The following is a 15,669-nucleotide window of genomic DNA, read 5'->3' as shown; positions in this document are numbered from 1 at the left end:
TGACCTATTCTTTTGAAAAAGAAGTGTGGGGGGGGTATCGGGTGACTGTTTGTGTGTATAAATGTGGTAATGATATTTTCCTCAGAGGTCACACCAAAGACGCATGAAATTACTGACACACACACACACACACACACACACTCTGGAAGCGTGTTGAACAATAAGTGTGAACACTTGTGTTCTCTCCTCATCCTCAGCTTGTATTGGTGTTTGTAAAAGGCTGTCATTGCAGGAATGTCCTCAACCCGCTGAATTTTTAAGTCCATCTCCACTCCGTTCCGCTGCAACGGTCGCCTGCCTCTGTACCACAGCCGGCGCTTTCAGGGGCGGAGCCGCACACCTGCCGCCAATATCGGGACGCACCTGTTGGCCATTGTGCGATAAACCATAAGGACAGCAACAAATAAAACCTCATCACCAATACGACATCAACCACTGCAACACACAGATAATCAAAACAAATGATAGAAATGAATAAGAAAAATGAAAGTAAAAGCATGCAGATACAAATATTGAAAAATTACTGTATAGTTAAAACAAGGTTGTGTCTAACGGTTACACTCCCACCAGCGGAGACAGAGCGCACGTTCCTTCAGTGTTGTTCGTCATTAAACCACAATCCAGCTGCAGACACAGCGACCTCATTTCCTTAAGCGAATGACAGGAGTTTGTTTGATTCTTTTTGTTGGGTTTTTATTTTACGCAGCAAAGGGTTAACTAAATATACAAATAATACATTCTGTCACACTCTCGTGCCTAATACGGCCTTTCTGTGTTGCACCTGCTGCAATCAACTGCGGTCAACTCAACAGGCACTCGGATTTCTGTGGTCAACTCAGCAGGTACTTTTTAGTGTTTCTATTGTCCTACTGAGGTGACCACAGCAATCATCACGTCAATAAATCGAGACAAACAAGGAGCGTCAATCCAACATAAGTGCTTTTCAATGTATGTTATGCATCTTTGGTTCCTGCACAAGGAGCATAAGGATCTCAAATCAAACACCCTCCAATGAACTAATATATATGCTTCCGCTTCTCACAGAGGGGAAACACTGTAAGTATACTGTAAACTGTTAACAGTTAATATATTGTTCATAGATGATGATGTAGTTTAAAACCAAGTGTTTTGTTTGTATTTATATTAGCAGTATACTTTAAACAGTTAATGCATGTTCAATTTAAAGAAAACATTTATTTCGGTAAGTATTTAATGAACAGCAGAGGAAGTGCCCTCTATGTTATTTATTCTGATGAATGAACAGACGACGTGAAGCCGCCCTCTCCTCATTCTCATATTTAATTGTCGTACCAATGTCATTCATAACTCATGGAATCATTTAGAAGGATCTCTGTGGGCCCTCGCTTCAAGAAGGCTCTCTGTCGTCTCCTGTCAGATAAAACTGCAATGGTCTTTCTTTTCTGGGCGTGACTTAAACTTTGTTCAAAAAAACTACATCCAACCCACTACATCCAACCACATCCCCCATCCTCTCTATTAAAGCAGCAGCAGCAGCAACCGCCGGCTTTCTGGGATCTTCATTTTTCCAGGGATCACTTACCTCAAACCGTCAGCATGTTGTGCATATTCAAGTTTATTAGTGCGATCACAACTCGCCTGCTGTTCATCTTCGTCTCTCTGTTGGGCATCTTCAGAGTGACAATCGTGAAGTGGGACGACTTCTACTTGCTCCTTACTCTTCTCTTTCTGCCGCTTCTCGTTGAAATGATAATAACGCTGAAGTGCCGCAAGGGACAAGATTATAAATGGTACGACGAGGTGCATGCTGTTAAGTGTTTTTTTTTATGATATTGATTTTATGCTAACGGTGCAAACTTGGAACGTGTTGTAGGAATATCTAGACATAGCATGCATATGTTTGGGCTTATGTGATGTTCCCCGTTATCATCCCTTATACTCTGCATCCTGCTTGTCCTCCTGCTACTAATGTTTCACTGGTCCTGGTTGGGACAGTGAGGATGTGGTGGCCCCCCTTGACATCCCTTATCAGCCTTCTTCCAGTGTTCAGACATGTTCAAAACATGGGTTTTGTTGTCTGATTAACTGTCAAGTTTTTCTAGTAACAGAGATTACTGTGGAAGTAACTTGATATATAGTAAAGTTACAATAGAATACCAATTGTAGGGCTGCAGCTAATGATTGTTGTGTTATTAATTCATTGGATTATGGACTATATGTGAAAATAGAAAAGCCTACGAGCACATCTTCCAAGTCAACAGTCTGCAACCTCCAAATATTGTATTTCACTTTATATAAGACAGACAAAAGCAGAACATCTTCATATTTTTTTGCTTGGAAAATGGTTAAATAGTTAGTCCGTTGTCTTATTGACCCGTTGCTTCAGCCCAATTCATTACCAGGCATTAAGATTTTAGAAATTCCTGGTGTGTGACTTATTTATACATTTGATTTGCATTAGTTTTCCTGTGCGTCTTTATGAATTTGTGTTAATAAGGACCTCGGGGTTGTCCTGCAGGTTTTCTCCTGCTATCTTTCTATTTCTCATCAGTGTTATTCCCTCCATTTGGATCCTGGAGCTCGACCGCCAGGAGCACAGAGACAGCATCCCCCAGGTACTCCACGGCAGACACGGAAAACAGTTCTGTTTCCTAAACATGTAATCTAATGCCAGTTTTCGGTTGGCGTAACTACACTTTTAAACATTTTCTACAGGGAAATGTCAATGGTTTTCAGTGCAAAAAGCTTGGCACGTGGCAGTATCAGTTGCCAAAGATCCCTTACAACGAGACCGTGGGAAACCTCACATCCCAACAAAAGGTAAGTTGTATAGACCCGTATGTACAGTGAAACTAACCAAGAGCTCCTACATAATGTTTCCAGGTTTGCCTCAACCTGGAAAGCTGTCCAATCTTCTTTAAGAATGCTGTTTGTTGTTCTAATTAACTATCCCTTTGTTATAGTCACTTGATTTCAGTTTTTTCGCAATGTATTTACGTTTTCCTGTTTAGTTTTAAGCATATGTAAAGAGCCTATAACCTGAGTGAAGTTGGTACAATGACTATTGCTTTTAGGTCATGCATTTTGCCTGCAGACTTCTGTAAATACAAATGTTTACTTTTTTTCTTTCCTTACTGTATCTTCATGTTTTACTGCAAATCCCCTTTTTAGTGACCATAATCCTGTGTTTGTGTGATCTGAGTCCTCAACGTGATGACAAGCAGCACAGAGGTACTACGAGTTCCTTGATGCTCGAGTTACACTCGAGTGGGGACTCGGCCGGATTTGCATATTGCCAGTTTGAATGAAATGCAAAAGAGATAAAAGCCTGATTCAGTCCCACAGGCAAACCATTCAGAAATACTCCACTAGTGGGATAAAAAAGCGATCTCCATATAAATACAAGCCAGGATTCTCTTTTGCTTGGATTTGCAAACTAGCTTTTTCAATACACTAATGTTTTAAAACTAAAAGATCAAGTGAACATCAGACATATTTGGATTACGATTTAAGAGAAGGATTTTAGTTCTCTTGTGATTTAACAATAAGCCAGCATTTAATATTAAACAGATTAGTTAGTGATTAAAACGACAGTGCAGAGGCTTCCTGCCAATAATAACAAACTGCCTGAAAATCTTCCATGGTCAGTAACCGTAAGAGGGGAGCAGTTAAAATGGCTTCAATAAATAACCGCAAGACCACCACCCTTTAGCCTGGAGGATCGGAAAGCGTTGGGACGCCTCAAAAAGCCTTCAGTCAATACCTCAGCTCCTTATTGTGTTTCCATTTAAAAATCTAATACCTCATCGTGCAACGCAATGGAGTCATTAAAGGGAAATTCTGAGGGGACATTTTATGTTTTAAGCATTTAAACTATTAAGGTTCTGAAGAGGACATAACTCCATCTCTCCTCTCCTGTTGAACCAGGTGTCAATTACCCGCTGTCCCTACGACTGGATCCTGGCTCTTCATCAGAGCGTGCTCATCCTCGTCATCGTGGGGAAGTGGCTCCTCCCGAAGGGGGGCGGAGTCACGCGTGATGAACTCTCGCAGCTTCTCATCATGTTTGTTGGCACTGCAGCAGATATCCTCGAGTTCACCAGTGAGACGCTGTCAGATGTCAAGTGAGTCGCTAATCATGCTTTGCACACGAGTCTGTCGTGTTTAAACCATCGACACAAAGCTGGGGAACCCAAACACTTTTAAGCCACTTTTAACATAATATGTGTCCCCAAATCATGGCATTACATCAATGCATTAAGTAGAGAAAAAGTAGCTTCCCAATGCCATTTAATGAAACTCACAGGGACAGACTTTGTATATTCTGAGCTTCTATTGTTCTATTCTGTGTCTATTCCAGAGACGACTCTCAACAGCTGGTCTATATCATCTTAGCTGTATGGACTTGGAGCATGCTGCAGTTCCCCCTGCATCTGGCCGGTCAGTGTGTGTTTGTATCTTAATAACGGTGCTTACTAAGCAGCGACAGCATGGACCGCTGTGCCGCTTTTATCAGGCACGGGCGGTTTCTGTACATACCACGGAATACATAATTAGACGCACTTTACGCATCCACTCCCATCTCTTTGTGGGAAACTCCCACAACCCTCCCGTGAATGCACATGCATGACACTGGCACAATTTACCCTCTTCAGTTTCCGCGACATTCAGTCTGCGCTTCTACCTCAGTGCGGCTTGTTTGTACATACCTCTCCATGTGCACATTGTGTGTGGCCTCAAAACCATTACATGTACAGTACGTGAGGTACAAAGTGTTGACAGACCGATGCGTGTTCGCCGGGAACGCAACGAGTACATTGTGCTAAAGTTTCTTCAAGGAAAGGGAAAAGTATTGTGTACAAACATATTGAGACTCTGAAGTCCTGTTTATTTCTCTGTCTCCCTGTTTTTTTTAAAAGGGGGGAACTCCATCCAGCCAGACACTGATGACAAGGAGGCGCCCAGCGAGGTGTCCCTCTTGGCTAAGCACAGCACGGACATCTTGAGCATCCTGGTGGCCTTGTTCATCCAAGACGTGCCTTTCCTGGTGGTCAGGCTCTTCTTCATGATCTACTTCGACGTCTTCCACCAGATGATATTGTTCTTCGCCATCAAGAACTCTCTGGTGGTCACGCTGAACTTGTACAGACTGGTTGTTATATGCCTGGACTCGCGCAGTAGAGCCGGCCGGGGCAGCGCCGTCCCGAGTGTTTGACGATCTCCCCACGGGGGAATCACGGCGACGGAGTGCACAACTGTACATTTACATCCGACTGGCGCAATTGGAGCAGGAGGAGAAGGAAATGCTTGCTTTCGGTTTTCACCTCACTAGGAACGTAACTGTGGGATCGAGGTGTTATTATGTAATAATTAACATCGTTTTGAGTAGGAAATTGTGAACAACCTTTTTGTTACATCTGCAAGGTGATATGTTACCGACTGCTCAGCATCTAAACCTACAGTCCTTCCGAAGCTTCCCTCGGTCAACTCAGTTAAAACACAGCCGTCTCTTCAGTGCTTAAATGTGAGTACGTGTGCATGAGCATGCTGGTCTACGACTTGGTTTTAGTTGTGTATAAAACGCCTTATTGTTCAACAGAGCAAAACAGGAGAATGTGAAGTTGTGTCCGATGTATTTAAGATATCACCCAATAGCACAAATCATAAACTTACCTCAAGGAGCTTTACAAGCTTACAACAACATACAAAACCTCTATCCTTGTTAACCCCATTTTCAACAGCTGTGGGGATCCAAGGCAATAAAATATCAGATGTGCACATTTCTTAGCCTTATCAACACAATAACACCAACAGATGTTAAAGAACCACCTGTGCCAGCACCTACAGTAAGTGAAGCCATGCTGCTGTTTCAGTAAGGACAGATTTTGGACAGTGAGGTGTACCGCGTTGCGTTGAGCACAGTGGATAAAGGCATAGGCCCGATCTCAATTAAGGGTTGTTCCACTGTCAAATTGTTGAGTATTTGTGGGATTTTATGTTACTTTCTACAGACTTTACTTGAGGGAATTACACACATTTCTTAGCATTTCATTTGTCATTGAAGCTGTTTTGACAAATGCAAGTAAATCGCTTATTTGAAATGATCTCTCGTGTTGTGAGGAAAGATTCTGGAAGACAATTCCTTAAATCCGGGAGTAAAGAGTAAACACCTCAAATTGTACATGTCTTTTGACGTTGTGATGGAAACGTGATATGTTGCAGCAAAGCGGTGTCCCATTTGTATTTACACCATTTAGAAAATCCTTACACCCAACAATTTGGCAGGTGCTGTCAAGAAACTGCAGTTTGTATTGTTATGCATGTTATAGTCATTGTTCTAGGTTGATGTGCTTGTCCTTATTATAAAAAAGCAATCCATACCAGTATCCGCTTTCTTACGTTTATTTCACATTATTTAAAAAATATGCTCTTGGAGTATTACATTTACAGTAGTACATCTACTAGGATTAGGTATTCTGTGGCACATCTTGTCATTTTTCCTAGTTGAATTTATTTATTCAACCAGAAATAAACACTAAATATTTAACCTCCTCTCTCAAAGAATAAATGATGTGAGCAGGTTTTCAGTGTTTCAGAGTTCAGCACACTGTAGTTACTCTCAATACCAAGATGTGAATCCATTCTTCCCATTGTATTGCCCAATGAAACATTTTTATGTATCAAAAGATGTTATAGAACTTAGTCAAAACAGTTCAACTACAAACGCAAAAAAAATTGTACCAATGAGGAGCTGTATGCTCGGTTTCGCTTCGGAAGAGCTGATATTCAGTAAATTGTGGACCTTCTCAGGCCCAACCTCCAACGCAGAACCCAAAGGAGTCACGGTCTGTCTGTGGAGGAACAGGTCCTCATTGCTCTGCGCTTCTATGCGTGTGGGACTTTCTACCAAGTTCTAGGTGACTACATGGGTGTGGAAAAATCAACTGTTTGTGATGTTCTGAAAAGTGTGTCAGCTGCATCGGCCAGCCTGATTAATGAATTTGTTTCATTTCCGAAGGATGACCAGATCATCCAGGCCAAGCAGGAGCTTTTTCTTTTGGGGAATATGCCCAATACTATTGGAGAAATCGACTGCGCCCATGTGCACATACAAGCACGTCATGAGAATGAGTGGGGGTTTGTAAACCGAAAGGGGAGACACAGCATCAACGTTCAACTTGTTTTGCAACAAGTCTCTGCATGCCTTAATTACTTGAGAGTGGAACCACAGAAAGCATGCAACATAATACTTGCTTGCATTGTGCTACACAGCATCGCGACCAAGTGCAAAGTCCCTCCCCCCAATCCTACCAAAAAGTTTAGAAAAACCCAAACTCAAGGTTTGATCTGGATCAACAACATTAGATTACGTGATCCAATCCAATTTCTGAATACTTTTCTTTTGAAATACCCATTTTCAAGATTTGATCCAATCCGATAGCCGTGATCCAATCAGATTACTTTTGAAAAACCGCCCCCTGGTGATGAAACCAGAAGTAAAGAGGAGACAAAGAAAAAGAAAAGACTGTTCGACAAAAAGTGGAGGTCCAGTTGAGAACGACTGGTTTATGATCCAGCCAAGAAAATAATGTATTACAGTACAGATTTCCGTCGGCCGTGTCAAAAGCAGTGTGGATAAACGGACTAAGACAACAAAGTCTTGCGTTTAGGTCCGTGGTCCTCATGAAGTCGGCAGAGCTTCACACCGCTGCAGCAGTTATATGCAATGAGCTAATCTTCATCTGTCTTTGTCTTTATCAGCTGCATATGTTTTCATACAAAAGGAGCTTTGCACACTTATAAGAGCTGAAGATGTGGCGACTACATATCCATTTTATGTAGTCTTGATTTTGGGTGTGATATGAAAGGATTGTGTTAGGGGGTGTAGTTGGTGGACCCAAATGCACACGCACAGCAGTTCTATTTGTAGCCAAATGATTTTATTTCCCATACAACCTGGGAAGCGAACAAACAAACAAAAGGGGAACAGAAAGCGCTCCTCGGGAGGGAAACTCCACCGACGTCTTGCAGTCCGGGGCGGATCAAGCAGGGTCTGGTGTGGAAACCCGAGGCCCGACACCATAACCAGAGTCCGAATAAAACGAGTCACGTGTACTCCGTGGGTCTGATACTGCAGGACAAAAAACAAAAACATGCAAACTGGTTCGCTACTTCTGACGGCGACATTCAACGGCACCGGGGAACCAGCCTGGGTACTGGGACGGACCGACGACGACCTTTATGCCCGTCACTGGTGATCCCCGGAATGAGCCACAGCTGAGCTATTGAGAGAGGGACGGGACCAGGGGCGGAACACAGGGTTGGAAACTCTAGGCTGACAAAAAAACAACAAAACAAAAGCACAGACGGGGAGAAAAACTGATGAGCGAATAGGGACCCGATTGTAAATCTAGTTCAAGTAAATTGTAGCAAACCGTAGTCAACTGTAATAAAATGTAACTTAATTTCCCAACAACAAAAGTGTGGCTCGTGAAATTGCTGAGTGAGCAGTAAAAAGGTTAATGTCAAGCCCTGGACTGGCTATGGTAAAAAGACAACGGGACAATTGTCCTCCGCAAGCTCCCTGTTGGGGTGCGCTGGCCCGCCACCTCGTGGTCCACTGATGTACCGCATCTTCTCCCCCGCTTTCCCCTTCCTCTTGTCCCGCTTCTCTCTCAGCTCCACGGCTTCTTCTAATCCCCCATCCGAGACAACAACAACAACAACAACGAAAAAACAAATGTACCATTCTTCCAACCAATTGTTGCCTGTGGTCAGAAAACAGGAAAAACAGGCGCCTCCACGGTTGGAGTTGTGTGTGTGTGTGTGTGTTTTCTTTGTGTGTGTGTAATACGACACCGTGAACGGGGCCGGGCCTCATTCGGCTCCCCGAACAGGTTGCATGACACACTCGGGTGGGGCTTCTTATCCTTTTTTCGATTCCGGTCTCCGAACCACACCTCTTTCCACAGACGCCCTGCATCGCGCCCAAGACGCACGGTGCCACTATATAACCGGAGCGAGCTCACCGCGCGCGCAACCCCTCCCGGCCCCGTCCTACCGCGCTCCAAACCCGCCGTCGCGCACCCACGATCGTCGGTCATGTTTCGCTGCGGAATCGCGTACCCTCGCTGCAGGTGGATCGTGCCCCTGCTGCTGCTCTTCGCCATTATTTTCGACATTATCGCCATCGCCGCCACGTCGGGATGGGTCGAGGACGAGGAGGGCACGTCCCACTACAGCAGCATGTGGGAAGAGTGCCGGGGCAGGAACGACAGCTGGGACTGCAGGTCGCTCATGGAGTTCCGTAAGTGTCCCGCCGTCTGTGCTGCGTTACGCACGATCCGGTTCCTCCCGAGCAACGAATGGGAGGAAAAGGGGGGGATCAGGCCGTGACTTGATGTGGTTGTGTGTGTGTGTGTGTGTGTGTGTGTGTGTGTGTGTGTGTGTGTGTGTGTGTGTGTGTGTGTGTGTGTGCGTGTGCGTGTGTGTGGGTGTGTGTGTGTGTGCGTGTGTGTGTGTGTTGTGTACGTGTGTGTGTCGCTGGGGTGCTGCATTCAACGTTTACTCCTTGTAACTTGTAGGACCTCTGGGTGCCACCAGGCCTCCATGAGGCCTCTTAACAAGTCAGTCTGAACTTTGGTCTTAACTGCGATCCACTGGGCTGTTTTTTTTATCTCTAGCAGGCGTTTTGTTTGACATATCTCTTTTTTAAAGTGTATTAATGTGTCCCAAGGTCTCTACATCGATTGATCCCAGATTGAAAACTCCAGGGAACCTTTTTTTTTAAAGAAGCCCATAAGAAGGAGGTTCACTGTCCTCATGCGGTGGAGTGAGCCTTCAGTAGGGAAGCTGGAGGACCGTTTCATGAAACCGTGGCAGCACATTCCCAACCAGAACCAACAGAATCCAGGAAGTCTTTCTGCCGCCGCCTCCGGGCTTTAATTTATGAAACCATTGTTTCTAAGAAGCGATAAAGTAGAGCTCTTCTCCTGCTACTAACTCGCAGACACCAAAAGCACACGATCACGGTCCTATTTGTACTACAACAGCTACTTCTAATAGTACCACTGAGAATACTACATTGTTAGGGAGTCATGTCAAGAGCACAAGTGGGAATAACTTTATTTTAAAGAAACAGTAGTCTGTTTTGTTTGGCTGGGGACCAAACACACACCAAACCAAGCTTTGAAAACGCACAACAATCGGCCTTCGGCAGATTCAGACTATCTGAAATAGTCTTTGACCTGTTCTCTTGAAGGAGCCGGGGGGGAGGAGAAGAATTCCAGAGGTTTGTTTAGTCAGACGTGTTAACACAAATGTGGATATTTATAGACAAAGTGTTAATGACATTTTGCTCAGCGGTCAAACAAAAGACTCATGAAATTACTGCCACACACACACACACACAGTGCGGAAGTGTGTTGAAGATTAACTGTGAACCGAGCACACACAGCGTGTTCTCTCCCCCTCCTCGGGTTGTGTTTGTGTTATTCCACCCACACACTGAACCACAACAAGACCTCGCTGTTGCTCCTATCGGACCCCGTGGGTTAGAAAACCTCCACCGGGCCCATCGATTATTATTTCCGCGCTTCTTCATTCCTTCTCTGGTCTCGCTTGGCGTCTCCGCTCGGGTGTCTTTAGTTGTCACTAAAAAGTGGTTAAACAACGTCTGCCGTTACGTTTTGAACGCTGAGGAGACCGACATGGCCGCGCGCTCGACGTGATTGGCAGCATTCGTCCAAACACGCTCCACGTATTTTGGCAGGAGATTAAACTTTCCCGTGAACTACAGGAGAAAATGTGTTTGCGTGAGCCTGCAATGGAAAAAATACATTCAGTATATAATTACTTTAATGAGGGGGACGGCGCTGTGACTGTTTATACCGACCAACCAACACACAAAAGCAATGCATGTTCTAAAGCTTTACCGGAACGTTCTATCTTTATAGGGGGTTTAATTAAATGCAATCAAACACATCGGTTAGTTGACAACAGGCATCCCAGTCTGTATGTTTGAGCCGTTTACAGCCTCTCAATTCGATTTCCACACAATCTAACATGTTTTTTATCATTTCTTTGGAATAGTTTTGGCTAGAGAATGTAGGGAAAGAAACGCTCTCTGTATTTCATTCTAAAGATGAATGAATGAATGCTGTTCTTGATAAGACATGGATGGAATGCCATGTGTGAGCAGTTCAATTTAGGAAAATATCTTCTCTCGACCACAGTTCCTACATGAAACTGCTCGCGACGAAGTCTCCGAAGAGCGTGTCGATGGACAATCTGACAGATCGAGAGGGGTTTCTGCCCGTGGCTTTGCTGGAGTTTACTCCGGTCCGATGACACGCGTATTGTATTTTGCAGATTCCTAACGCGCAGAATCACAAGAAAAATTTGGAATCGCACGACCGCTCTCGGCAGCTTCTACTTACTTACTTTACTACATCGAGGAGACGTGCAACCAGTCAAACCCGTCTGCCCCGTGTGTCTTCGTGCACCGTGAGAGAAAGGCCTCATGCCGAGGCAGGTCGGGAGTGACCCGGCCTCATGCAGCTGTGAATAATTCAGGGTGTTGGCCGATCCAGTAACAGCGCGTTGGGTGTAACTGGATGTTGGGGGAACGCACGCAGCGGGCTCGGGATGTGATTTTGTTGCATTAAAAAAAAACACAATGTCTGGATTACATATTAAACTGTTGAGCTATTCGTGACGTCATACTTGTTGCATACTGTATTTCAACTCGTAAAACCTGTGGAGACACGTTCCTCTGTTCCGTTTACCGACGTGTAACTGACTAGTTCACGTGTTTTGTGTTGCTGCCTCAGCTTGGGCCCAGGCCGTGGCCGCTCTGATGATCATCGGCCTCCTCATCCTCATCGTCGCCTTCATCATCTCCTGTGTGGGGCTGTGCTGCTCGCTCAACTTGACTCTCATGCCCCTCATCGGAGTTCTGTGCATCATCGTCGGTAAGAGCCTCACCCACGCACGCAAACATTACACGTTTCCCGCGAGCGTGACCGCTTAAGCGTCTCCTTCCATTTCTTTTTCGGGGGAAATTCATGAGCGCGTCTCTGTCGAGCGATCTGAAACGGTGCTTTTGAGTGATTCTTTGTGGACAAACTCAGTTTCACAGATCTGGTGATTTGAATCCACGAAACGTTTCATCTACAAAATCCTATACGTTTTAGTTCACTTGGAGCTTCTTTGGTCGAGAAAAGCCGCCCTTACTACACAAAGATCAACGCTTACAGAAGATGGAGTGAAATTGATGACCAGCGAGGGGCCTCCGGTCCCACTGGAGCTGATATCCACGTGTTGATGCCTGCATGTTTATTCATGCATTTGGACGAGCAGCCTCAGGCTAATGGCTGTATTACAGCCTGAAGAATCAGTTGACAAGCATTTTTAAACTTTCTCTACTTAAAATGTAATGCCTGTTACATGTGTAATTGTATCAAAAAACAGAATGAGCTTTGATACCATTCAAGTGTGAAGTAAGAATCGATTGCGATTATTTTTGCTTATAATTTTGTGAATTTCTGAACCCAAACCTTGAAATCAAAATATAAATCCGGGACGGACTGAGGGGGAACCTGAGACTTGAAGGCGAGGCCGAGAGATGAAGATTAAGAGAACGTGTCAGAACAGAGGCGGGAAAGCGGAAGCTTGATGAGTCCGCTTTAAGCTTTCTCTAGAATGAATAAGGAGTGAAACCAAACCTCGATCCCAAGGAAAGAGAGCGGAACTCGCTTCCGTGTGAATCTTTGACGTAGAAAAAGGAGAGTAAGACGCAGAGGGAGTGGAGGAAACAAAGTGAGTAAGCCACAGAAGGAGGGAAGGGCCAAGTGTGGGTGTGACCGGGGGAACAGCTGGAACACCTGTTAGTGTGACTGACGGAGCCAGACATAAACACAATGATGCAAACTGCTTTTCAGTGAAACAGTCATAATTCACAGGAGCCGTGACGTCAGTTCTTAATGTACCGCAGCAAGTTCAACCAAGGTTGTCACTTTGCCCCCACAGGCCTCTTAACTCAATCCCTGGAGAAGAAAAGATAGACGAGAGAGTACTTGTATTAGAAATAAACATTATCCCTCAATAGGGACAGCAATTATTGGATCAGGTCAATCATCCAAGATTATTGCACTGCACGTATTGATTTCATCCAATTTCGTCAATTTGTGCTTATTAAGGTGCTATAATACAAAACGGCCCCAAGCTGCTTATCCACCATTCATCCAAATTTAAATGAAGCCACATTTCAAACCACCGTTACATTCACCACATAGAAAAAATCAATATAGTTTAGCATTATATATATGGAGTGATGGTTTATAAAAGCTGGTGAGTTGCATTTCAATACACAAAAATATATTTTCCAGGAAGTAAAAGAGGGGTATGTCATTTATTTATTTTTTAGTACGATCTCGCGGATGCAAAAAAGCAGATGAAGTTCGTCATTATGCGTCGCATTAAAGTTTCCAATGAACAATGTGTTGAGATAAAAGTAGCACACCTGATTCCCTGCCTGTCCTGTCTCCCCCGCGTTTCTCAAGACTGACCGGTTCGTGCGTTCGAGGCGAGCATCAGCTATTGCTGACTCACTTCAATGTCACCTTGATGTCACTCTTACACGCTCCTGTTAATGCCTTTTCCACGACTTGCTCTCAGCGTCTACTCTAGCGGCTGATTTTTCTCCCTTTCCTTCACATCGCAGTGGTGCTCCAGATCATCGCCCTCATCATCTACCCCGTCAAATTCAACGAGGAGCTCTTCGAGGGCCACTACTACTACACCTGGGCCTACGGCTTCGGCTGGGGGGCCACCATCCTCTGCATCGGCTGCGCCGTCCTCTTCTGCTGCCTGCCCCGCTACGAGGATGAGCTGAGCGGCCTGGCCAAGACCAAATACCTCTATTCCTCGGCTTAAACGCCACACCTGCAGCCCCCCCCTCCACTCCCCCTTCTACACACTTCTACACATTTCACCTTAGAACCGTGACGGCTCGGTTCGGTTCAGTTTGATTTGGTTCGGCGGTGGAAAGCCCCTTGAGTCCGAAGCAAGGCGGGGCGGGAGCGGGTCGACCACTGGATGTCACAACTGCTTTAATATACAAAGTTCTATTTTAGATTATGTCTTCATCGTAGAAAAAACAACATTCTTTTCCCATTCAGCATTTAAGTGCGACATCTTTTATCTGTACTTTTTTTACAAGTAATTCTCAATGCAATATCACCCAAGTGCACTTAACATAAGGGAATGTATTTTAGTACACTAAGCATAGTCTTTATTTTAGAACTACCTTGGTAGAAACGTTCAGACTAAAACTTGCATAGGATGGAAAAAGGAATATTAATCATAGTTTGATTTTGTCCCGTGTGTTATGATTTATTTTTTAACAGTTCATCAGTGTTCCTTTTATTCTGTTTGTGGCCGTGCTTACGGTAAGAAGTAAGCAGAGGTTCAGAGTTAGAAGCTGGATGTATTCTAATGCTGAGTTTTATATTCTTACTTATTACTGAAGAAGTTTAGCTGTGGGAGTTTGCTTTGCTGTCTTTGTTTCGCTTCTGAGCCCTGCTAATAACTCGGCTGTGGTTGCTCTATCTCCGTCACTCTAAACTGGAACCAAATTCAAATACATTTTCATTAATATGGATAATTAATCTCTCGCGCAAATTTAGAAAACGTGTCAAAATATGATTTTCAATATCTGGATCTGCTTTCCCATTTCTCGTTGCCTCATAAGGGAGAGTGCATTCAAAGACTGAACAGGTTTTCTCGTAGGTTTTGCTGATGGTTTGGTGACTCACTGGAAGTGTTCAATCCCCTGACACGCTGTGCGTGCGTGCATGCGTGTGCGTGCGTGCGTGCATGCGTGTGCGTGCATGCGTGTGTGAGAACCCGGTGCCTTAGCTTCTTTGCTGGTGCATTTTTGAATGTCTCATCAAAACTGACTCATGTTTAATCCCAGTCACAACAGTTACATTTCTTTCTGTGCCAGGACCAAAGCGTCCAAGCCAGACAGAGTTATATAGTTAGTTATGTGAGAGATCTTTTGACTTTTGAGTGTAAAAAGAGACGTGATGATTGATCTTGGCGCGATAGTCAAGGTCCATAACCCAACTCATCATCTGTCCCTGCATAAACGACAAACCAAATTGAATTAATTTTCAAAAAATAAAACACGCTTTTACATACGGGCATGGATCTCTAAACGCCAGCTTTTTTTCTGACATTTGTCATTGAATGGATATATTGTGTACTAAAAAAAAAATGTGTTAACATTCACCCACTTCTGGAAATCACCCAGCTGTTCTTCTGCTGTAGTATGAATTGATTATTTTTGGTAGTCTGTATTTTTACGCAATAAAAAGTTTCTTTTTTGAAGCGGTTGCAGTTTCTGACTTCTTTCACTCTGCAGTGGTGTTATAATGTTCATATTTGGAAAGATAAAACGAGAGAGAGGAAAAGGATAAAGCACATATATTTTTAGAATTCTAAATGTTTTCATTCTTAGCTCTACTTTAGTAGTCAAAGAAGATGATCATATGTCTCAAGAAGCAATGTAAATACCTAGTGTATATAAACATGACGATTAACTTTCTGAAACTGATCCAGATACACGTGTTTCAGTTGCTTGTGGCCTTTGTCAGTCGGGCCGGTAAGAACATTCCGTTGCGACCG

The 15,669-nt window shown here is 44.1% G+C and overlaps 2 protein-coding genes across 2 annotated transcripts; both read left to right on the top strand.

Moving 5' to 3' along the window:
• The first annotated feature begins 1,544 nt into the window (after positions 1–1,544).
• LOC120820714 (transmembrane protein 26) lies at positions 1,545–6,359 on the top strand. Its single transcript, XM_040178795.2, has 6 exons — positions 1,545–1,769; positions 2,498–2,594; positions 2,695–2,799; positions 3,907–4,103; positions 4,340–4,419; positions 4,899–6,359. The coding sequence occupies exons 1-6, from the start codon at positions 1,576–1,578 to the stop codon at positions 5,192–5,194; spliced, it is 969 nt and encodes a 322-aa protein (XP_040034729.1). The 5' UTR covers positions 1,545–1,575; the 3' UTR covers positions 5,195–6,359.
• Positions 6,360–7,915: 1,556 nt separating this feature from the next.
• On the top strand, positions 7,916–15,372 carry perp (p53 apoptosis effector related to pmp22). Its single transcript, XM_040178796.2, has 3 exons — positions 7,916–9,286; positions 11,811–11,951; positions 13,703–15,372. The coding sequence occupies exons 1-3, from the start codon at positions 9,082–9,084 to the stop codon at positions 13,912–13,914; spliced, it is 558 nt and encodes a 185-aa protein (XP_040034730.1). The 5' UTR covers positions 7,916–9,081; the 3' UTR covers positions 13,915–15,372.
• The last annotated feature ends 297 nt before the right edge of the window (positions 15,373–15,669 follow it).

This window comes from Gasterosteus aculeatus, chromosome 6, assembly GCF_964276395.1.
Source record: "Gasterosteus aculeatus chromosome 6, fGasAcu3.hap1.1, whole genome shotgun sequence".
NCBI classification, from domain to species: Eukaryota; Metazoa; Chordata; class Actinopteri; order Perciformes; family Gasterosteidae; genus Gasterosteus; species Gasterosteus aculeatus.
Note: the sequence above shows the minus strand (reverse complement) of the source record. Positions and strands in the feature narration are given on the sequence as shown.